Source organism: Schistocerca cancellata, chromosome 5 (genome assembly GCF_023864275.1).
Source record: "Schistocerca cancellata isolate TAMUIC-IGC-003103 chromosome 5, iqSchCanc2.1, whole genome shotgun sequence".
In the NCBI taxonomy this organism is placed as follows: domain Eukaryota; kingdom Metazoa; phylum Arthropoda; class Insecta; order Orthoptera; family Acrididae; genus Schistocerca; species Schistocerca cancellata.
In genome coordinates, this window is record NC_064630.1 from 735,322,493 (window position 1) to 735,347,716 (window position 25,224).

A 25,224-nucleotide genomic window follows, 5' to 3' on the forward strand; every position below is an offset into this window, starting at 1 on the left:
AGCACTGAAAGACCTAAGTTGAAACAAGGGCCCAGGAGTTGACAACATTCCATTAGAACTTGCCTTGGGACAGCCAGCCCTGACAAAACTCTATCATCTGGTGAGCAAGATGTATGAGACAGGCGAAATACCCTCAGACTTCAAAAAGAATATAATAATTCCTATCCAAAGCAAGAATTGACAACTTTAAAAATTACTGAACTACCAATTTAATAAGTCACGGCTGCAAATTACTAACACAAATTCCTTATAGACGAATGGAAAAACTGGTAGAAGCCGACCTCGGGGCAGATAACTTTGGATTCTGCTGAAATGTTTGAACACCTGAGGCAATACTGACCCTATGACTTTATCTTGGAAGGTAGATTAAGAAAAGACAAACCTATGTTTCTAGCACTTGTAGACTTTGAGAAAGCTTTTAACAATGTCAACTGGAATACTTTCTTTCAAATTCTGAAGATGGCAGGGGTCAAATAAAAGGAGTGAAAGGATATTTACAATTTGTACGGAAACCAGATGACAGTTATAAAAGACGAGGGGCATGAAAGGGAAGCAATGGTTGAGAAGGGAGTGAGGGACAGTTGAAGCCTATCACTGATGTTATTCAATCTGTATATTGAGCAAGCAGTGAAGGAAACAAAAGAAAAATTTGGAGTAGGAATTGAAACCGATAGAGAAGAAATAAAAACTTTGAGGTTTGCTGACGACATTGTAATTCTCTCAGAGACAGCAAAGGACCTGGAAGAGCAGGTGAATGGAATGGACAGCGTCTTCAGAGGAGGATATAAAATGAACATCAACAAAAGCAAAATGAGGATAATGGAATGTAGTAGAACTAGATCAGGTGATGCTGAGGGAATTAGGTTAGGAAATAAGACACTTAAAAGTAGTAGATGAGTTTTGCCATTTGGGGAGCAAAATAACTGATGATAGTCGAAGTAGAGAGGATATAAAATGTAGAATGGCAATGGCAAGAAAGTGTTTCTGAAGAAGAGAAATTTGATAACATTGAGTATCGATATAAGTGTCAGGAAGTATTTTCTGAAAGTATTTATACAGAGTGCAGCCATGTATGGAAGTGAAACATGGATGATAAATAGTTTGGACAAGAGAATAGAAGCTTTCGAAATGTAATGTTACAGAAGAATGCTGAAGATTATATATCTCGTAACTAATGAGGAAGTAATGAATAGAATTGGGGAGAAGAGGAATTTGTGGTACAAGTTGACTAAAAGAAGGGGTCGGTTGATAGGACATGTTCTGAGGCGTCAAGGGGTCATCAATTTAGTATTGGAGTGAAGTGTGGAGAGTAAAAATCATAGAGGGAGACCAAGGCATGAATACACTGAACAGATTCAGAAGGATATAGGTTGCAGTAGTTACTCTGAGATGAAAAAGCTTGCACAGGGTAGAGTAGCGTTGAGGGCTGCATCAAACCAGTCTCTGAACTGAAGACCACAACAACATTCCAATGGGAAAGTGAAGAGCTCATAACATTTATTCCAGTCACAATATGCATCAATTTGTAATTACATACCAATTTCTGTGAAAATATAGAAAGATCTTAATGAAGTAAATTCACAGCATTTGTCACACAAGACGCCTTACAGATTTCAATTTAAAAAAATGAGTGATTGCAAATGCAAAATCAAACTTGGATATTGTACATACAAGATCACGTTTTTACAAACAAATGAGACAGAGAACTTCATATGTCCAGTGGTTTATTTGGACAAGATGTACATTCATCCATTATACTCATTCTCTTCCTCTCTCACCGATATGAACACAACAGTATACTTTCAAATTTTCTTTTGTATGAACATTTAGGTCTTCTGGCTCTTCCCCAAAATTTCTACTATATCCATAAGTTTCTAAAAATTCTGTTTCAGTTTCACATGGCGATTATGTTCCAACACTAATTATACATCCTTTAATCTCCATGTTGGTATGGATCTATTTTTTTCCAATATTTGTAATGACAGTCTTAAAAAGCTCTCCATCACAACTGAAATACCAGCTCTTGACCTTTCTTCCTTCTTTTATTACACTACATATTTCAATCAATTCCCCACAATCTCCCAAGCCCTAACTTGTCCTTTCCTTCTTGTTCTGCTGAGAACTACATTGTTTTTACTGCATCAGTGTATTTCTCTCAAATTAATTCATATCTCAGACTTTCCATGTGCATCATCTCCTCTTTGTGGTGTCATTCCCTATTTTATAGATCGGCTTTGTCTTGTTGTGATATACAGTCAGAGCATGTGGTTGGGCTGCTTCATAATCCCTAGAGGACTCATTTCACTCCCCTAAGTAAGCAGTATTCACTACTACTTCCAGAACCCCACCTGTGATACAATCATGACAGGCAAATAACAGAGACTTGACAAGACAATAAGACTACATCATTTGTGACATCATCCAAAACAGAAAACAATAACTAAGGCAGTTATTGAATAACAGGCACATCAGATACCCCGTGCCCCTAATAAAGAGTGTCCTATGACAACAAGTGATGACACACACACAGCACGACTATGTGATGGCACCAAGCACATAAACCACTACAATGAACAATTTGATCAGACTGAACCATCACAGAGGACAGCACTCCCATTGCAGGACAGCTTTACCACACTTTCATTGTACAGTCAACATTCCAAAAGATCTTTGTACTTCAAGTTTACAAGCCACGAGACAGAGTGCATTCAGTTAGTACACAGCACTAACAAGCAGTAAATGCCACATAATGACACTATGTTTGACGCATAACTGTTAAAAACAATGAAAAATAGGTTCTCTTATCTATTGGAGTCTTAGGTATGGCCTCCAGTAACACTGAACTGCTTCACAATCGAACTCTTCAGTATAAAATAGTATGTAATTCTGACACACAATTTTCATGATAAGTGTAAGTTGCAAACTAATTGTGGTACTGTCCAGGTGCTATGGATACAACCTAGGACACAGCATGTACCGAAGAAAAAAAAAATAAATAAATAAAAAAAAAAAAATGCACATAGACCAATACTTGCACAAACTGTCAAATTGTCACCCATGCCAGAAATAAGGGATGATTAACATGCTCATAACACACGCAGGTCAAATACGTGAGCCACAGCGGACACAAGGAGCAACAGCTGGAATTTTTGGGTACACCACCTGTTGCATAAGATGTGGTGCAAAATCTAATACTTGGGGACATGACATTTTGGAAGAAGAAATGTCTGATACGACCTTTCTACCGTACATGCCCAGGGCGAGGGACAGAATCGGCTGTGTATTGTGCAAACACAACACAAAGACTATTTAAAAACTGACCAAGTTCAGAGAGTCTGATTGCCAAAGGACAAAGGGGACCTACTTGCAATGTTGGAAATAGACCATATACTCTGTACATGTGGAAAAGTCTGTGTTGGAATGACTGGATGAACCACTGACACAAGAATCACTGAACAAATAGTATTGCACGCTGAGGCAGTTGGAGACATCTGCTGCCATAGAGTAAGCACTGGGCAAGACCAATCATACAACAAAATTTGCTGACACAGAGGTTCTTGCTGTGGAGAAGAGCTACCACATCCACTTGTAGTAGCCATGGAATCTCACAAACAGAAAAGTAGTTTCAACAAGAAAGAAGACGGCCTTAAGGTGAACAGATTCTCAATTCCCATGCTGCAGCAAATGATTGTTGCACTTAGCAAGGGGAGAAGTACACTGCAACAGGTACATATAAGTTATGGCTGTGAGTTGACTCGAGTTCACCACCAGCAAAAACGGGTGATTCTTTGAAAATGCCAGCTAGTCCTGCTGGCTAAAAATCATAAAAATTATCAACCAAATGTCAGCCAAAGAACCAAAGACAGAAACCAACACGCAATATGCAATTTTAACATGTTTACAGCATTCAGAGTTATTGCCTTGAGATGGTTTAGATGTAGTAACTAGGTCATTTCAAAGATGAGAATTTCTCATCAAAGATAATGATCCAGAGCTTTACTGAATCTGTGAATCAAAAAATGGCACCCCCAAATAGCAGTTCAGGTCGATTAAGAACATGGCATACATAACTAAATATCTCTCTCTCCCTCTCTCTCAGGTACTTGTCTTCTAAGGGCACAAGCAGTTTTTTCAATAGTAAAAGTTGAGTGAAAGACTGAAAAATTGTGTCCAAAAGGAGAGCACCAACAGAGCTCTTGACCGTTGACGGTGTACTGTTTGTGGTTATTGCAAAAAAGTAACAGGATGCTACCCTGTGGGACACCATTCTCCTGGATATACCAGTGATAACACTGTAATAAGAGGAAAACCCCAGAGCCTTTTAATACAGTTGCTGGACTGTACTGCCATGTGAAACCGTGGACCTTTTCTATATCAAAAAAATATTCCTATCAAGTGCTGCCTAGTGAGAAAAAGTCTATTGTACTGCTGCCTCCATGAGTATTAGGAAAAAGTGTAGAGTGGCTGCTATGTAAAGAACACATGAAGGCAACTTAAAAGTTTTCTGTTTCCTGGAATCAACACTCATTAGCTGCTGACAATTCACTCCACTGTCTGCAGTACACAACTAGTAAGTGCTACACTGCAATAGCTATTTGTGATGGTTCAATCCTTCCCAGTTTTCTCGAGGATGAATATAACTGATTTCCTCAATGAATCAGGGTATTGTCAATCATACCAAATTCTGTTAAATAACATGATGTAGGTCTCTCAGACTCAATATTCAAATGTTACAACATGTCACAGTGCACTTTATCCCTATTGTATTGCTAGCCATGTTTAATGCATGCTATAACCCCCCCCCCCCCCCCCCATACAAAAAGGAAGTTTTATTCTTCTGGAGCTGTATGTTGAACCTGCCTTCTCATCTTTTTATACTCACTGTTGAACTATGTGATCTTGATGGGTAATAGATGCTATTTACTTGAAATATTTCATCATCATTTGGGCTACACCACTGTTGTGTACAGCCACTGCAGTGCACATTGTCTTTCTTGTTGATTCTACACATCGAGTTCTGTGTCTTTGCTGATGGTGCGAAATGGTAAGCAAATTATAAGAATTTATGCCTTGACTATTTTTGCCCCCCCCCCCCCCCCCCCTTTCACAACACACTTGGCTCCAGCCTGAATAATATGGAAGACTGGAAGATTATCGGCAGATCCTATCCCTGATGGCTAAATGACTATGCTCCATCATGGAACTAGCCATTTGCTAGACAACTATTAGACAGAAACATCTGCAGTCCTTTAAATAATGGTAGTGACATATTTTACCATGTTCTGGGAAGTTAGATTTGTGTTGTAACGGAGCCAGTTTGCTGTAAGGCATACAGCTGGCTTTAACATCCATTGCTTCGTGATGTATCTGACAGGTGGATCCAAATGGGAAAATGCCCAAAAGTATATGTCCTTCACCACTTACCAAAGGGCAGTATGAGCTAATACAGAACAGCAAAGTGACTGGTCAATGGCTGTGGATGATCTGTTAGCCGTGCTGAAGTTGGGGAGCCATACACAGTTCAACAAGAGGAATTTCTCAACTGCTCGATCCCTGGGACAAGTGTGTGTAGAATGTGACTGTGTGTGACATGCACAAAAATCATGGATGAGGACCTCATGGGCCTGATTAACTGTAAGTTCATGGGGTGGAAGATAAGGAGGGAACACAATGATTTTTAATGGATTTTAAACCAGAACACTTACTGCTTGAAGGTGGGTGATAACATTTGAGGACATTGGGTGTTGGTGCTACTGTAAGATGAAGAGACATACGAGATGGAGATGGTAGGTGGGCTGTATTGAATCAACTACAAATTTTATTTTAAATCTAATGTATATTTTTCTTTAGTACTTACATTCCTGGTTAAAATGATGAACTCCACATCATCTCCAAGTTGCAATTCATCTTTTGATTTTGCCTCTGAGAAATGAAAAAAAATCTCTTTAACAACATCGGCTCGTTCAATGAAACCAAAACTTTCTTTCATGGAGCACACTACACCGCGGTACTTAACAGGGTGGGCTGGATTTTCCAAACGAATGTGACATGCTCCTAGGTTACCATTTCTGTAATAGAGATTACAGATTTCAACAAACCAAATTAGTGGAACAGTTAAGATGACATTAGCCTATTTATTTTCACTGCATTTTACATTATGATGTAACTGTAAACATGATTGCTGGAATATTTAACCTACAACTGAGTGAAAATCCTGCCATAAATCAAGTGATGTTTGATAAACAGAGGATGACTTATAGCTCATAAGCTAATTTCATATTCTTAATGCAAAAGAAAGAACTATATATAGACTAAAACCGAATTCAAAGAAATTTTACATTTTAAACATTCAGGAAAGCACAAAATGTACTCACCTCTGGTTAGTTGCAATCTGGAAACTAACTTTGTCTCCAGCTCGTAATGTAACATTACCCTCAACATCATCCTTGTTATATGGTAGGAAGAAACATTCTCCACGGTTTTCATAGCTAATACGTCCCTGTGTATCTGTTCCTGATCCATCACTCCTCAACTCAGTGGTAACATTGCCAGTGACACGTTCTTCACTTAAAACCTGAAATATTACAGTACTTCAGGCTGTGGGAATGCTTGGATGTATTTAATAAAGCAAATAAAAATAATACTCACCACTTCTGGAGCTATCTTTGTAACAGCACTAGCAATAGGCTTTCCAGTTCTTCTGTCATATGTCATCTCAAATTCTACTGGATCACCAATCTTCAGATGTTCAATTGTCCCATTGAATTGACTGAAGTGAAAGAAAAGCCTTGCCTGTCGCTCACAACACTGAATGAATCCATACGAGTGCTGTGAAGAACATTAAATTATTTTATGAGCTATTGTAATTTGTATAATAAAAGAACAGGAACAAGAGATATTTATTAGCAAACACTGATATTAGAAACCAGTCGCATAATGTACCATTATTAAGATAAATAAGACCTGAGAAAGCCCAAGCCTCTGCTGAAGATGATGGGTGAGACAGGTCCAACGTTGGTCCCTACACCAGCATGATTATGATTAAAAAACATAGCTGCACTTTTTTGTTTCTTACAATGGGTATACCATAATAAAAAACCAAAAATGTCAGTATTAAACTGAAATCTTCTACTAATGTAAAGTAATATTTATTGCTGTCAATTTGGTGATCAGTCATGTTATAGAGGAGGTCTACAATTCCCTAACCCACCACCATACCAAATGGGTCTTGGATTCAGTAGGGTTCAATTTCCAAATTCTCCCATCAGACTATAGTAGTTGATAAACATGATGACAGATGCGGAAAATGCTTTTTTGCTTGAGTTTCATTTCTATCTATCTTTTATACACACCAATGGGCCTCACAACAAGTTTTCTGAAAGATATACTAAGCACCTGCTTCATTTTGTGGCGATATGCACAGTTTACAGGCAAAGGATACTTAGGTAAGGAAATATCAAATGGTCTGCTGACTAATAGGAGAAACGTGTGTGTGTGTGTGTGTGTGTGTGTGTCTACACACACTAACTCATCAGAGGATTTCTTCCAAAAGCAAGCAAAGTTTTCATTCTTTTTTGTGCGAGTTGATGAGTCAAGGCTTCTGCTATTCAGTGAGTTGCATCCTTTACTCCTAAATTATTTACATTCTGCCAAAACTTTCCTTATTATGTTTGCAACAGTAAGATTTCTATGCATGGCACACTAAAATTAGCAGCAGCCACTCATAATGCCAAACTGAGAGGGCACACGAAGTGCAAGATTGGGATTGGGGAAATCTACAAACACATTACGTTATAGTGCACTTCTCATCAGAAGGCGGTCCAATTGCCAACTGTTCTGCCCATGGCAGTCAATGAGATTTCATTTGCCTCTGGACACCATGCTGTGAGTCACAATGGATAGTGATAACTGGTGTAGGCATACTTAGTGTCAATGCAATTTTATACTTTGTTGTCCACAAAAGCAATAGAGATTTCTATCCACACTCTACTGTCCTGGGTAAGGAAATATCATTCCCTCCACACTTCCCTATTTCTGTCTTGGTGTGCAAGAGCCTTCTATGTCTCAACTGAAGTTTGCAGTAGCACCCGTCTGCTTTCATCAGTGACTTAACTGTGCTGTGTGACGTCATGGCGGCGAGGTAAATTTGAAATGGATCATGTTTGCAGTATGTGTCAGAATGTACGGTGTTGCTTTCTCCTGTGGGATGTTTATGTTTCTAAATAGTTCGTGAGTGCTGCTAGTAGGAATGCACTGGATTTCTTGAGCACTATTTGTGAGAATAATATTGAAAGTGTTTGTGGGGCTGCATCAGTGGCAGTTATGGCTAGAAAATTTGATTTTGGGTTTGCAATTATTAGTACTGTGTGTTTTTATGGTTACAGATCTAATTTTGTTTTGTTTTTTTGTTAGCTATGCATACGTCAATAATGTTCAGAGTAGGTCCCTACAGGCCACAATACAAGACAACACGTTGACTACTATTAAATTCCCACTTTTTCTTTGGTTAAACTGCCAAGTATGTGAAGTGTCATGTTTGTGAAGAAGGTATGAGATGGGCTGAAGTTTCTGCATTTTAGTCCAGGAACTAGCATATATGGCATTGCTGACTAGACAATGCATGGCATTCTATCTGGAGGGGTTCCTGGTTTGAGAAGTCTAGGCTGGCCATTACAGAGATTGTGCTGGTAACATTATTTTTGCTAGACGTGTGTCGGATGAATCTGGTTAGTAAGTATGTTCTTATAGTTTTATTTGTTTAATTCATAATTTATGGTGTGTGTCTTTATCTGCTTGGTTGTGTGTTTCTTGTATATCGAAATTGGTGGTAATGCAGCTTTTTTGCTGATTTTTTTGGGTTGTTTTGTTAGTTGCTAGTCGTTATGTTGGTCTGTGATTTTTAGGTATTGTGGAGCTTGTTTTACCTACAATGACAAAGTTAGGTTTTCAACCTTAGCTAGCCCACATAGGTAATTTTGGTTTTATGATATTGCAGACTTTGTTTTAGCTATATAGGCTCAATAAGGTGTTAGATATTGGATGTGCCAAGTTGTGTGAGGTTTTGTGGTATCTTCAATTTCTTTAGAGCAATACACATCAAGTGAAAATTCCAGTATTGGGTTTTTGGACTTCACTGGAACTATGAAGGAGAAATTTCCAATATAAGTTTTTTTGTGTGATTTTGTTGGTAGTGTTTGTTTTGATATTTCTTCGCTGTGCATATTTCATCTGTCTCCACCCAAAATACCCAATTCAGTTGCATGAGACTGCAGTTGTGTGTGTGTGTGTGTGTGTGTGTGTGTGTGTGAGAGAGAGCACGTGCGCGCGCTTGCGCTATATGGGGAATAGCAACTTTCCTTTTCATAATATTGTTACAATTCATACGGCTGTTCTGTTAGTTTCAAGTTATTTCTGCAATTAACTATTTTTCGTATAATTTGAGTGTTCATGTGTGTAAAGAGTGACACCACGCTTGCCATACTGTATAAGCTGAAATAGGGATGTCCATCATCATGACATCATGTGCCAAAGCTGTTGGGCTGTACCACAATCTTTGAGTATGCCCTTCCATGGTGTGCACACTACAGGAAAACCACTCATTTGCACAATCATGACACTCTAATAGTAAATATCTTCATCACATTGCTGGTTTCACAGATAACAGTTTGTTTTGTTTTTAACAGTTTTTCTGCAACTGGACTTCAATAAAGAAGTGTCTTGTAAGAAAAAAGTACAGATGGAGATAGGGAAGGGCTAATGTGGGAGTGCAGTGCACCACAACATGGAAAAGAAAATAGTACAGGTGGAGATGGGGAAGGTCTTAAAAAGTTCTTAAGCTCCTATATGACAGTTTTCACTTGCTTCCCAAATTTCTCAGAACAGTAAAAAATGACAATTTTCCTCGTGGCCTTCTGGGTGCAGACTATTTTATCTATCGAGTAAAGTGCTGAAATGGGAATGTACAGTTTTATCTGCAATACTGTCTAGAACTTTTAAAATAGTCTTTGGAGAACTAATCTTAGCATGTTTGATTATTAACAGGCTGAAGAACTCCAATTTCTGCCTTGATTGAAACTCAGACAGCTTTGGTGTTCGCAAAAATTATGAAATACCCACACCAGGTAGGAAACAACACTGTATTACAATATTAACTGGCTTCATTGTGCATGCAGCTATACGCTCTGTTACCTACATCTATATACATACAAGACTGCTATTCTGGGCTACTGCACCTATAATACATATCTTTGATCTTCAAATGTAAACAGCTTGAAGACCTAAGGTCAACTGAACCAACTGATACCAGATGCCAAATCTGTCTGTGACACAATGATGGCATGTGACATTACACATGTGCAAACAGAAACTGAACTGACAATTTAAAATGTAGGTTATGATGACAGACTGGCTTGTGCCATAACCCGATGTATGGACTACATTTGAAGCTGTCACTGATGAAGCGGTATTGAGAGCTTCAGTTAATCCAAGATGTGCACATGGAACAAATAATAATCAAATTCCCACTGGGGGGGGGGGGGGGGGGAGGTGTTTGTAATGAGAGAGAAGGAATACTGTGTTAGAATTGGTACTCCCACTACAACCCAAAGGGGCACTTATGGCACTGATGGTTCCTGCAGTAAGGTCCTTATCCTGTGATAGTCACAGAAGATGAAAATTTGTGGCCTAAATATCTCAATGAACCTGGGTCTCCTGATGAATTTCAAAGACACGAAAAAGGGACAAACTTCCTCTTATGCTTAATGAGATATATTAAATGACACTGTAAAACAAAGCTATTTTCACAGATATGCTCAAGCATATTTATTTACAATCAACCAAAATTTCACAAAACCAATGAAGAATAAGAAAAGCTCTACTCTGCATAGTTAAGACCAGCTAAAGGTGGGAAGACCTCATGATAAATTTCAAAGGTGACTAAAAACAGGCATCCTCAATACAATAGAAGGGTGACTACTGGGTGGTGTTGATTAAAAGTTGCTTTTTCCAATCGATGTTGGCGGAATCTACATTAAGTGGCCAACTTTTCAGATTTTATAATCAGGAAAGCAGTAGCTGATCACTTTTCAACAATATGATCTTTGAAAAGTTAGTGAAGACTGTAGTACAACAAGTAACAGCTGTAGTGTGAACTGCCAACCCACTGTTTGAATTGACATCAACTCATAAAGTTTATGCAGGATTGTTCCATAAAAACACGGGAGAACTGCCGGATATCAGAAACTTCCTGCCACGATATTTCGGCGCAGAGTCTTCTGGCCATCTTCAGGTGAATGCCACTGTAGTAGTACTGGCGAGTACGCGCTGAGCTCCGCTATTTAAAGCCTTCTGAGGTGACATTGCGCATGCGCTGCTCAGCGTGCGAGTTCATAACGGCTCCGTGCGCTGCGCCTCGCGCCCTCCACTGCGAAAGCCTGGCGTATCGGTGTCAGGTCGATTTCCATCTTTATGCAGATAACTACGTCGACTACGAAGTTTCTCTATAACAGGATTCCAAGCAGAGTTCAGCTGATAACTGCTATCTCGATTGATGAGAGTCTCGTTGTCAGACAATCTTATTTCCACAGATTCATTGATAATCGAGCTCCAAAAGTTTGATGTATGGGCCAAAATTTTTGTGTCGTCGTAATTCATGGAATGGTCTGTGGAAATACAATGTTCGACGATTGCGGACTTGGTGGGTTGGAGAAGGCGAGTATGCCGTTGGTGTTCCACAATGCGTTCCTGCACAGTTCGTGTTGTTTGCCCTATATATGATTTGCCGCATTCACACGGAATTTTGTAAACACCTGGTTTACGCAGGCCCAGGTTGTCTTTAACGTATCCCACCAGTGATGAAATTTTGGAAGGAGGGCGAAAGATGACTCTCACTTGATACTTTCTCAATATTCTGCCTATCTGTGAAGAAATATTCCCAATAAATGGTAGATAAACAGTCGACCTGAAGGTCTCTTCCTCTTCCTTGTTCCGTCGTTTGCAGGTCTTCATCACTCTGTTCACTTGCCTAGGTGAAAAGCCATTCTTCAAAAATACTTTTTGCAGGTGTTCCAGTTCCGCTTGAAGACTGTCGGCGTCAGAGATAGTATGGGCACAGTGGACCAAGGTTTTGAGAACGCCCATTGTTTGTGCTGGATGGTGGCAACTAGTAGCTTGTAGATACAGGTCTGTATGAGTGGGCTTTCTGTACACCGAGTGACCAAGTGTGCCATCACTCTTCCGTCGCACCAAGACGTCTAAAAATGGCAGACAACCATCTCTCTCTATCTCCATGGTAAATTTTATGTTTTCATGTATGGAGTTCATGTGACGTAAAAACTCTTGGAGACGGTCCAGACCATGAGGCCACACTATAAAAGTGTCGTCAACGTACCGCCAAAATACTGTCGGTTTAAAAGTGGCAGAGTCGAGTGCTCTCTCCTCAAAATCCTCCATAAAAAGATTGGCCACCAGGGGAGACAAAGGACTCCCCATGGCGACACCATCAGATTGTTCGTAAAATTCGTTGTTAAATATAAAATATGTAGAGGAGAGAGTGTGCTCAAACAACGCTGTAATGTCTGCACCAAACATATTGCCAATGAGATGTAATGAGTCCACCAGAGGCACCTTTGTAAACAGTGAAACCACATCAAAACTGACCAATAAATCACTACTTTGCAGTTGTAGTGACCGAAGTCGGCTGATAAAATCACCAGATTCTTTATGTGATGTGCACACTTGCCTGTCACTGGTTTGAGCAGAGATGCCAAGAATTTTGCTAGGTCGTAGGTGGCTGCTCCAATGTTACTCACAATTGGACGTAATGGCACATTTTCCTTGTGGATCTTAGGCAGTCCATATAGCCTAGGTGGAACTGAACTGTTTGGTTTCAGTCTCTTGATGACCTCCTTCGGTAGAGAACTATTTGATAAAAGTTCTGCTGTTTTTCGCGCTACTCTACTCGTGGGATCCTTATCGATTTTGCGATACGTTGAATCACATAATAAAACATTGATCTTATTAATATAGTCATCCCTTGGTATGAGGACAGTAGCGTTTCCTTTGTCAGATTTTAAGACTACTGTATCCACATCTGCTCGTAAGTTACGGAGGGCTATCCTCTCCATGGGCGAGATGTTATTCTTCATTGGTGCACCCCTGGTCAATACACGGCAAGACTCTCGACAAACTTCCTCCGCTTCATCTGTATCAAGACGGCACTGTATCGACGGCACTGACGAAATCCACTAGTGGCGGTGAAACAGGTGTGGGAGCAAAATTCAGTCCTTTTGCTAGCACTGACACAGTCGCGTCATCTAAAGTTTTCTCTGTCAAATTAACAACAGAACGTCGAGTTGGAACTTCCTGCTGCATCTGTTTAGAAAGTCTGTCAATCTTGGCAGTTTGCCTCATCAGCTTTATCATGGCTCCAGTTTTCTTTAGCCCATGTCACACCATCCACCCAGTCCCACGACAGAGAAGATAGTCTTGCTGCCAATTCCAAATGTATGTGGAACATGTCCGTTGACACAGAATCGAATTCATGCCGAGTAAAACGAATCCTTTCTCTAACCAAAGCCATGCTTGCTTTACGTTTGATGTTGTTTGCAGCAGTGGTATTTATGAAATGCACAATTTTGGCAAACGTTGGAATAATGCCCTTGTCTCTGCAACTTAATAAGAATATCAACGAGCTCAGCAGCCTCGCTCTTCTTTCACGTAACTTGTCGAATCTTCGAATACATTCCATCACTTCCTCCCCGTAGAGTTGGTTGATGTGATGTTTAAAGCTTTCCCGGCGTACTGATTGTTCCATAAAAACACGGGAGAACTGCCGGATATCAGTAACTTCCTGCCACGATATGCAGGATTCCTTATTTCTCCCTTGAAGTCATTCTGCAGGGTGGTGGAAGGGCCGCTGTATGTTCACCATAAGTGACACATAAGAACAACTGCCTTCATGTACATGGAAGCAGGATGTCACTCAAGTGAAATGATGCATCATCAACCCCATATTTGTGAATCACACACTAATTCCTAAATACAGCAGTTACCAAGTACCTATCAGCTCTCTCTGAAGCCCACTTGATAGCCTTCATGTTGGAACTACTTTGCATACTAACAACTTTCATCATTAATGACACAATGACATTCTATACTTGTAACTCAAAATAGTATAAGGGTTTTCTATGGTTATTTTGCCTCTGAACAGATGTGCTACATGACTGACCATGATCAATAAGGATCACTCCAGACTCTGCTAGTGAACATACTGCATTTGATGAATGACCAAACAAAGTAGAATGGGCACAACAGCTGTTTGCTGGCTTGTGCTAGTGAAGCTATCAAACACTAAAACACAAACATATCATTAGCAGCATCTTAAAAGAAATTTGGCAATTTGGTGAATTTCTTTTGGATGCTGAGTACTTTGCTGAGGTTATGCTTCCAGTAGATTTATTTGCAATGATGTCTGTCTGTTCAGTACACAAAAAGCCTGCTGAAATATCTAGAAGATTACAACAAGAAGTCATATATCTGCTTCTAGAGATTATCTGAACAAAAGGCTGAAATGCAATGACCCGAATGACAAGCATGGGCTTGATATGGAGTGAACTAAAACTGAGATCAAAGTCTTCAGTCATAATACCACAAAGAGTATAACAATTCTTGGAGCAGGAAAAAAAGAAGCAGCAACCTACAAATTTATTAAAAATATTAATAATGTACATGAAAATTGTGGATCAATATGCATGCTTGGGCAAAAACTGAGAGGCCTAAAATCTCAACATTTGGAAAAGATGGCACAGACGGAGCTCAACAAACTTCTAGAAATTGAAATGAAGAACATCAAAGATGGAAATACAAATTTGGAAATTTGGTAAACACGACCTTCAATGTAGTGGATTCTGGGGTCTATGACATTCCCAAATTTTTGAGTCCAAGAATGTTAATCTATAACCTTTTTCGAGTGAACTTGAGCAAAGTGTCTTCCTTATGGACTAAAACACAAACTATGTTTTGAAAGTCGACTACCTAATCTTTACACAATCATTAAGCAACTTTCACACAGTCACAAAGAACAGGCTTTAAGCATTTCAGAGTTTTAGGGATAATCACTGAAATGTGAAAGAGAGAGCTCAAACTGGTATATGAATTACCAGTTGACAGATAACAAAATGCTATTGCCAGGCTTATCACAGCAGAAATTGCATAACAGTAACTTGCCTAGAGATACAAATTCAAAGTTTCCCTTGCAGAAAATCAAAATCTTACTGTGACATTCTTCTATAATTTGCATACAAAACATTACTATCACTTTATATTTCTCAGAATACAGTACCAGTCAGTCTAGTATTGGATAGTGAGCACTATATTCATAATCATGTTTGTGCTTTCTTCCTCTGCTACCTTTCATAACAAGAAACTGCTGAACAAAGTGGATGCATAGCAGACTGTGTGTGCATCTGAGCACGTGTACAATGAAAGATACGGCATGTGGACATACCTTTAAGTACACAAAATTCTTCTGAGAATATATGACTTCCTACCTATTGTTTGTATACAGTGTGGGGGTTGAAGCAACATTTTCTACAGGTAGGAACACATCTTTACAATATAATGCACATAACAACTCTATTTAAGACTGAAAAAAAAAAAAAACCAACTAAATTCAATATTTTAGGTAGCCTATGGTGTAGGATCAGAGAAACTGAAAACCTGTAGCTTAAGTGATTAGAATGTAAACAACAAAAATATGACAAACACTGAGAATGCCTCTAGGCCTGACCCTTAAACCCATCTTTTATATTTCCACCCATATTACTGCTACTCAACTTCTCAACAAACAATACTACAAGAATTAATGAATGGAAGGGAATGCAACAACACTGTTGTTATGACACAGCTATCAATACCTATTAAAATGACACTGTAACTACTACAAAGAAACCAACTTGGAAAACTATTATTATTATTATTATTGTTGTTGTTGTTGTTGTGGCTGTAGATTAATATCAAACTGAAGCACCAACTTCATTCTTTCCTGTCATATAAACTATTATTGTAAAGTTTAAGGGGTGGTGGGTAGTCACATATGTAGGTCTCCATTTTAATTTTTCAACACCATCAGCATTAAGGTGCATTTACAAAGTAATTTGTGATGTCAATATGAAATGGCTCGTTCCACATCATTAAGATTTATTGTGCAAATGATCTGTAGAACATGATACTACCTAATGAAACCATTGCCTGTCACATTATGAAATGATATGGAGTCTAGGTGATCAACAGCAGTGGAAAGGGAACTGACAGCAATAGGAGCCCAAAGAAAATTAAATTTCCACACAGCTTGAAGCGCTTTAAAACTTATTGTAGTTCCAAATGGTAAAGGCCTACTATAAACTGAGTCACATTAGTATACGAGTAAATTGTATTTTTCATAGTTCATTTCCAGCAGTTTTACAGAACTTCCGAAACACAAATGCAGTGGCTAAAGTATGATAGAATGAAATACAGTTTTGTTACAAATATCTAATATGCTAGCTTCTTCTGAGACAAATAAATCATCTGCAATTATTCCAAACTGTCACTTAACAAGTTGTCTTGACTGCAAAGTTATTAGTAGTAAGGATGAATTATCACAGATGGATTGGAGGCAAAATGAAGACATGGAACTGACCATCCCATCGATGATAAATTTCATGAATATAATATGGTCTGCTTTATATTTTGAATTTTTTCACCTCCTCTCCATGTGTGATATTTCATAAAAACATCTAACAAAAAAAATGAACATGAAAAACTCACCAACAATTTTTCAATAATACCAGTCTCCCTTGTGCCTTGACTTCCCAACGAGGAATCATTGTACCCACAACTGCTGGTTGTATTTGAATTGGCACTACCGTTGTTGCTGGGAGGTGAAGGCAAGCTTTCACCATTGAACACACTTGTTCCTTCACTGCTAGAAAATGCATTACCAGAATACCGTCCACTTCCACGGGTACTATTTGATGATGGGAATGAATTATAACTGGATGAATAATGATTGTTTGAACTGCCCTTGTTAAATGCACTGGTTGCAGTGTCTTTTGTTGATGACTGAGCACCCTGAAACTGATTGCTACCACTGTTACTAAAACTCGTACCATTGGACGAGTTATGAACGTCTGAACTTGTGGTAGAATTATTAGAAATTGTCATAGGTTTGAAATTTAATTCAAGTATTGCTGTTTCTGTATTCATGGCTGGCGGCTGGAATGATTTCCACTGAGGATTATTGGACATAGTCTTTACAAGTTATGCTGACCAATGCACCGTTTCTTCTGATTTCAAGTTCAGAGAGATTTATCACAGAACTACACGTAAAAATACAAGAAACGTATATGCACAAAGTAAGCTCTCACCTATTCTATCCTTAAAATGAAAATATAAAAGAAACCATCATAGGTTTAATATGTCACTAGTGCCTGAACGAATTCGAAAAAGTCTGTTCCAGCACCCTTGTAGATGCACTAACTCTAATATCACTGAGCTTTAAGAAGGTCCTAAATGAAAAATGATGTTGGAAAAATCCTCAGATGTCTTCAATGCGTGCTGGGTGCGGATTGTGTTTTTGACTTTTATTTTAAACTGATCGTTGTTTCAAGTTTCCTATTCTAATAATTACACAAGCTGCAAAGAAAAGAAAGAAAAACTGATATCAAAACTTTGTATGCATAAACACACACTTTACAACTGCATGCACACATCATAAGTTCCACACAATTTTAAAGCAAATTGTTCCGTAACAGTTCTACAATTAGTATAAATTTATTTTTGACATTATGTACATTTTATTCCCTTTACTTAAATCTGAGGCATGGAATGCCAATTAATCCATGTTTCCTTAAATTACACCAGCTATATAATTTGGAACTGAAGACCGCCTTACGTTTTCTCGGTTTTTATAATTATAAGTTGAATTCATCACATTCATAGTAAATACAGAGAATAATAAACAATTTTCAAGTACACCAGTGACAGACAACTCGTTAAAGTAATAAAAATAAGCTATAAATTTAAATCTAACTATCTCACCACGACACAGCACAGCACTGACGACATGCCGCCATGTTGAATGTCAACACTCGAACTCAAAAACACAGGCAAGTATTTTACAAGACATCAATCCCATTGGGTCGTCCTTATACGTCACAGATGTAAGAACATGGAGGCGATATTTCATGAAAAGGTAAAATACAACAAAATATTCAGTGTTCGGCTGGTAAACGATTTAAGTAGCGTATTTGTTCTAGCGAATATAACGCAGGTATTTGTCCAGAAATCTCTGTAGGAAAACTTTATTTTGTCGTCATTTTCGTAACAATTGTGTTGGATATTTGTACTGTTCTTAACCTTATATTTAATTAATTTAAACGTATTCTTTTGCAGCAAGAAGGATCATTATGTGCGCAGCACTGTTTGAATGCCTTGCTGCAGGGACCATATTTCACTGCCGTTGATTTAGCAACTATTGCACAGCGAATGGATTATGAAGAGCGTTTAAGAATGTCTGAATCTGGTGTCGACAGCGAAGAGTACAGAAGATTTTTGGAGGTACACATGTGTGACAGCACAAAATGTTTAAACAGACAGTAACTTATGCTAGTTTCTAGATTTAAGGCGTCCCATTGATACATGTTATATGTGACATTAAGAACCATGTTTAGTACCCATATTTCCGTTGAATATGCATAAGGTTGCAGTTAATAGCAAACGATGAAACAAAATCTACTGGAAAGTTGGAGAATAGGAAGCTACAGCTGTTGTCACTCCAGTACTACATAGGCAATATGCTTCATAATAACTGTGCATTGGCATCTGCAAATCAGTGCAATTATAGAAGCTACAGATACATCTACATTCTTCAAACCACCGTGAAGTGTAGTGTATGACAGAGGGTATGGTACGTCCCATTGTACCATTTATTAGGATTTCTTCCTGTTCCATTCACGCATGGAGTGTGGGAACAATGATTGACTGCCTCTGTAGTTGCAGTAATTAATCTTATCCTCATGATTCCTATCTGAGTGATATGTGGGGGGTTGAAGTATATTCCTAGAGCAATGTATCTTATTTGATGAAGAAACAATGTGACTGAATAAAAAGTGCCATTCACAGAATTGGTTCCAAAGAGGCATTGGAACTTATTCTGTTTTTGTAACTTAATTATTCTATCACTACAAGTTTGTTGGCATGAAAGTTCCAACAGAGGTATTGTCATCACAACGGTCTAGGACATGTCAGACAAATTACAGAAATAATATAACCTGTACATATATAAAACATACACGAAATGACTATTAGGCAAGGGTAGGGAAGGAAATCGGCCGTGGTATCATCACTGCAACCATCCCAGCATTCACCTTACTTGAAAGAATCGTGATAGCTGAAGTCAGGATGGCCAGACTGCTCTTGAATGTTTTTGTATAGGAACAGGTCAGCCATTGCAGTGAATTCCTAGCTCCAAACTATTCTTAACATTTGTTGATCACGTGGAAAAAAGACTGTGCTTTGAAGGACATTGACTATCAACCACTGGTTTTACACATCCATTATAGTGTTACAAAGTGAGTGCTTCTGTTCTGTGTGTGTCACATCACAAAGATTTTTCTTGTGCTGCAAAATACATAGTGAAGTAGGTTCTCCTTTTTTAACTTTAGCAGTTGTCATCTAAGGTAAGACGATAAAACATGTTTTATTCCTTTTCCTTACTCTTTTTTGCTTATTTACTCAGATTTGCCAGCAGTTTTCAGTGATACGTTCATATTTGATCCTAAGACAAGTAATTCCAAAATTACAGATGTGAGCCATTCACTATTCAGTTTTCATAGTATTTTAAACTGCACATTAGAACAACATTTTACATACTATTAAATGTTTGTAAATATTGCGATTATTGTCATCAAACTGAAAATGAACAGAAACATCTGAATAAGTAACTCTGTTATACATAATTAAAAAAAAATTGACAGTGAAATGTACCTGGGCAGTTTTTCTGCTCCCTCCTCCTCCAGTTGTAGTTAAAAAATGAGGTGATCAATCCATACTTTGATCAACTGTGCCGTGCATTGTACTGTCCATTGTATCATGCATTAGCATTTCTTTTTGTTACTTTTATATTTAAAGCATAAGAAGAATGACTGCCTAAATGCTAGAGTGGCACTGTACTTAGTCTAATTGTGTTTTGCGGTCTCTCTGGGAGTGATAGCCTATGGGGGGAGTAGGGTATTCCTAGATTTGTCATGCGATACTGGTTCTTAAAACTTCATAAGTAAGCTTTGGGAGGATATTTAACATCTAAAAACATCAATTTTTCAGCATTTCTCTAAGTACGAGTTGAACTCTATAAAGCAGGAACATGTCTGTCAAACTGCAGTTTAGAATTGACTACATATGAAAGGTGTGTGTGTGTTTGTTTTGTTTGTTAGCTCTTAGAAAGGATATTGTCCAAAACCTTAGCAGCAATTACAGTGTATGTATTCTTTCATATCTATCAATCACTATGTATTCTTTCATATCTATCAATCACTCAGTGCATAAATTATGCAGTTGAGTGGTTACCTTTACTTCTTCCATTATTTCTTTCGCATCCAGTACCATCATATCATATGAGTTATCAGATAGGGTCACCAACAGACTCGGCCTATTTTCTGACATTGTTGTTGGTTATGAAAGTATGTCTTCACAATCCTAAGAAAATGCTGAATGACGTACTTGGGAGTTCCCATTTGCTATAGGTTTTCTGAATGGCAGTATTCTACAGATGTGATTGAGTGCAAGATAATGCTCATAAATCAAAGAAAAAACCTGATATTAGATTCCAGAAGTAGTGGGAAACTGCTGGATATGCCACATGGTAAGAACATGTGTAGTAATGGAAGAGAGATGGAAGACTTAAGAGGGGACCTTCTGGGAGGTGCATCGAGCTATGAGCTCCCACTTTGTCTGCTTATAGTGTGGGTAGGCACGTATCACACCGTAAAATTGTAGGTGCCAATGTGGCCTCGTTTTTGAAATATTGCCTGTTAAAGTTTGGGCAGCTCTTTATATACAGAAAAGTTTCACTGTTTTGGCAAGCGAGCGAGACTCCCGTCCTGGCGACCCTGGTTAGGGACCCGTCTATGCTACTTTTGTTTCCTTTTTGTTTTTCAAATGTCTGTTTTAATTTATAATTAATCATGAAAATTTCACAAGGAATTGATTAAAAAGAATTACAAGCCTCTATAAATTAAACTTATACATTGAATGTCAAGTTTTGTTTCAATCTTTTGTGTTGTTTTTTTTTTTTTTATTTTAACAGGAAATTAACCATGATGTAATTTCTTGAAATATTTTATTATTGTTCAATTTTTTCCTTGTATTTTTAATTTTGTTCTGTTGAGGTAGGGAATATTTAAAAAAAAATACCAACGAATGATGGATTAAAAATATGTTTCATTTAATGGAAAGTTAATTGATATTTCCTATATTTTGACGAGTACATTCCGATGGATGATACTTGTTATAAAAATAATCAAAACATTTGTACTTTCAACACCACAAACATTGTACGAATGCACATTCATTTTCTTCGCAATCGCATCTGTATTTTCTCAAATCCACAGGAAACACCACTGCATTGACGTTATGAAATAATGTTAAAATAAAAAAAAAAAAAACGCAAAATATTGAGACAAAATTTGACATTTAATGTGTAATTTTGATTTGTAGAGGCTTGTAATTCTTTTTAATCAATTCCTTGTGGGATGTTCATGATTAATTATAAATTAAAACAGGCATTTGAAAAAAAAGGAAACAAAAGTAGCATAGGCAGGTCTCAAACCAGGGTCGCCTGGAAGGGAGTCTCGCTCGCTTCCCACTCAGCTACTCGCTCACTTGTCACAACAGTGAAACTTGTCTGTATATAAAGAGTTGCCCAAACTTTAACAGTCAATATTTAAAAAACGAGGCCGCATTGGCACCTACAATTTTAAGGTGTGATAGATGCCTACCCACACTATAAGCAGGCGAAGTGGGAGCTCATAACTCAATGCACCTCATTAGGATTGGTGGAAAAGATTGCATAGGAAAAAGTATACGCAACACTGTTGTTGTCAGTTGTAGTGCACTATTCCAGTATTAGATGACAGTATCAAATAAGCTCTACAGGATATCGGAAAAATTAAAGACTACACTGCATTAACACTGATGTAGCCACCTTGCTGGGTACATGACTGGAGAGGGAACTGCTTATGCATAGGCAGCCAGGAGATAACAACAGGGACAAGAAATAGAATCACTGTTATAACCAAAACATATAACTGTGATATAATACACTTCAGAAAAATGTTAACATGGGAGCAAACTGTACGGCATTGCTGAAAAGTATAACACTTGAACATCTGCCATGCTATATCCATCCCAAACTTACAACATGCCCCTTCTCTGAGGAGATATGTTGCATTGTGAATTGTGGTTTATTAGTCTCATAACATACATAATCAGAATCATGTGATTCAGGGTACAGGAGGCACGTCTAAAGTTTGGTAAAATTTACCGTAAACATAGAGAGCTGATGTTTACATACAGCATAATAATAATAATAATAATAAAGTTTTGTTTTATATACACAAAAGGCAGAGATAATAATAATAACAACAATAATAAAAATAGTATCTAAAAATCTAACACTAAATTACCGTAGCTCAAATTATCATGTCATCCTCTAAAAATTCTTCTATCGAGTAGTATCATTTCTCCCCCAGAACCTGGTGTAGCCTTATTTTTAGAATCTCTGGCTTAGCATTAAATATATATTTGCCAATTAATTTGTTATATATTATCCCCATATACTGTGGAGCCCATTCATATAATTTCAATTTGTGTGTGGGAAGCATAAAATTATTTTTATTTCTTGTGTTGTATGTGTGGTTATAATGATTTTCCTCAAATAATTTTTGCCTGCAGTGTAGGAAGATGATAATTTCATAAATGTATATGGAGGGTACAGTTAGGATTTGCAGTTGTCGAAATAATGGGCAACAAGATTCTGTTTTCTGTGTGGTACACATGTATGTGATGATTTTTTTCTTAAGTTTCAGTATACAAGATACTCTACTTAATCGTTCCAGAAAATTATACCATAAGTAATGACTGATTCAAAATAACTATTGTATGCTATTTTTTGTGTACTCATGTCGGTAGAATTTCAAGTATCTGTATTGCAAATGCAAAACTGCTTAGTTTATTTGATAAGGAGTCAGTATGTGTGTTCAAGTTCTTGTGCACATTTAGTCCTAGGAATTTGATAGTGTCAACTTCTTCCATAAGTTGATTATTGCGTTGTATTTTAAGCTGAGCACATTTTGAGTGTTTGGTTTGGAAATGTTCCAATATGGGTTATTGCAAAGTCGAGTTTTCAACTGGAACCAGTTTTCTAAAGTATTGTCTGCAAACAGAACTGATTGGGAATTGATATTTGTGGGTAAGTCATTTACCTAGATTAGGAACAAGATTGGCCCCAAAATGGAGCCTTGAGCCACACCTTGTGAAACAGTACTCCACTTCGAAAAATAATTCACCACATTTCAAGTGATAGTTACCACTTGCTTTCTGTTCTGCAGGTACAATGTAAGCCATTTGAGAGTATTGACCTTAATCCCATATCCATCTTAATTTGTAGATTAGCAAGGCATGGTTTACAGAGTCGAAAGCTTTAGTAAGATCACAGAAAATGCCAGCAACTTTACTCCTCTGGTCCAGTGCTTTGCATACCTTTTCAGTAATGTTATTTACTTTATCCAGGGTGTTTTTTCCTGGTTGGAATCTAAATTGTTTATTTATAATAATATCATGTTTTACAATAAAATTTTGTATCTGGTTTGCAGCTATTTCTCAAACACTTTCGACAAGATAGGAAGAATAGAAATAGGACAATAGTTTCCCATGTCATCCCTCGACCATTTCTTGAACAGAGGTCTGACTTCAGCATACTTCAACGCATCAGGAAAGCATCCCTGTTCAAAAGATTATTTATTTTAGTTAGTGGAGGTGCTATTATGTGATACACTGCCTTAATCACTTTAGAATTTGAAAGCGAGTATTCCAGTCAACATTGCCAAAAGCTTTCTGTAAGTATACAAATGCTAGAAATGTATGATCGTCTTTCATTAATTTATCTTCTAAGATAAGGTGTAGGGTCAGTATTGCGTCACATGTTCCAACATTTCTACGGAATCCAAGCTGACCTTCTCAGAGGTTGGTATCTACCAGTTTTTCCATTCGTCTGTAAGGAATTTGTGTTAATATTTTGCAGCCATGACTCAGTAAACTGATAGTTCAGTAATTTTCACATCTGTCAACACCTGCTTTCTTTGGGATTGGAATTTCTTCTTGAAGTCTGAAGGTATTTCACCTGTCTCATACATCTTGCCCACCAGATGGCAGGGTTTTGTCAGGGCTGGATCTCCCAAGGCTATCAGCAGTTCTAATGGAATGTTGTCTACTCCTGGGGTCTTTCAGTGCTCTGTCAAATTCTTCACGCAATATCATATTTCCCATTTCATCTTCATCTACGTCCTCTTCTATATACATAATATTGCCCTCAAGTACATCACCCTTCTATAGACCCTCTATATACTCCTTCCACCTTCCTGCGTCCCTTCTTTACTTAGAACTGATTTTCCAACTGAGCTGTTGATGTTGATACAGGTGGTTCTTTCTTCTCCAAAGGTCTCTTTAATTTTCCTGTAGGCAGTATCTATCTTACACCTAGTGATATACGCCTCTACATCCTTACATTTGTGCTGTAGCCATCCATGATTATCCATTTTGCACTTCCTGTTGATGACATTTTTTGAGACATTTGTATTCTTTTTCATCTGCTTCATTTACTGAATTTTTATGTTTCCTCCTTTCATCAATTAATTTCAACATCTCTACTGTTACCCAAGGATTTCTATTAGCCCTCTGCTGCCTTCACTACTTCATCCCTCAAAGGTACCCATTCTTGTCAATCAATCCCTAATGCTGAAAATTCCTGGCTAAAACTGTGTGCCGGACCGAGACTCGAACTTGGGACCTTTGCCTTTCGCGGGCAAATGCTCTACTGACTGAGCTATCTAAGCACGACTCACGCCCCGTCCTCACTGCTCTAATTCCGCCAGTACCTCGTCTCCTACCTTCCAAACTTCACAGAAGCTC

At 38.0% G+C, this 25,224-nt stretch overlaps 2 protein-coding genes across 3 annotated transcripts in view; one reads left to right on the forward strand and one right to left on the reverse strand.

Annotated features, from left to right (window-relative positions):
* Positions 1-18,205, reverse strand: part of LOC126188267 (cold shock domain-containing protein E1) — an 81,839-nt gene extending 63,634 nt beyond the window's left edge. Inside the window, exons 1-5 of the mRNA XM_049929837.1 lie at positions 18,079-18,205; positions 16,807-17,673; positions 6,649-6,828; positions 6,375-6,574; positions 5,858-6,068 (exon numbers count right to left, since the gene is read on the reverse strand). Coding sequence (XP_049785794.1) covers positions 5,858-6,068; positions 6,375-6,574; positions 6,649-6,828; positions 16,807-17,286 — 1,071 coding nt within the window. The 5' untranslated portion in view covers positions 17,287-17,673; positions 18,079-18,205. The remainder of the gene's footprint in view (positions 1-5,857; positions 6,069-6,374; positions 6,575-6,648; positions 6,829-16,806; positions 17,674-18,078) is intronic.
* LOC126188268 (ataxin-3-like) overlaps positions 18,111-25,224 on the forward strand; it is a 146,600-nt gene continuing 139,486 nt past the window's right edge. For both annotated transcript variants that reach the window (XM_049929838.1, XM_049929839.1), the window contains exons 1-2: positions 18,111-18,232; positions 18,433-18,597. In XM_049929838.1, the coding sequence (XP_049785795.1) occupies positions 18,119-18,232; positions 18,433-18,597 (279 nt within the window). In that variant the 5' untranslated portion in view covers positions 18,111-18,118. The remainder of the gene's footprint in view (positions 18,233-18,432; positions 18,598-25,224) is intronic.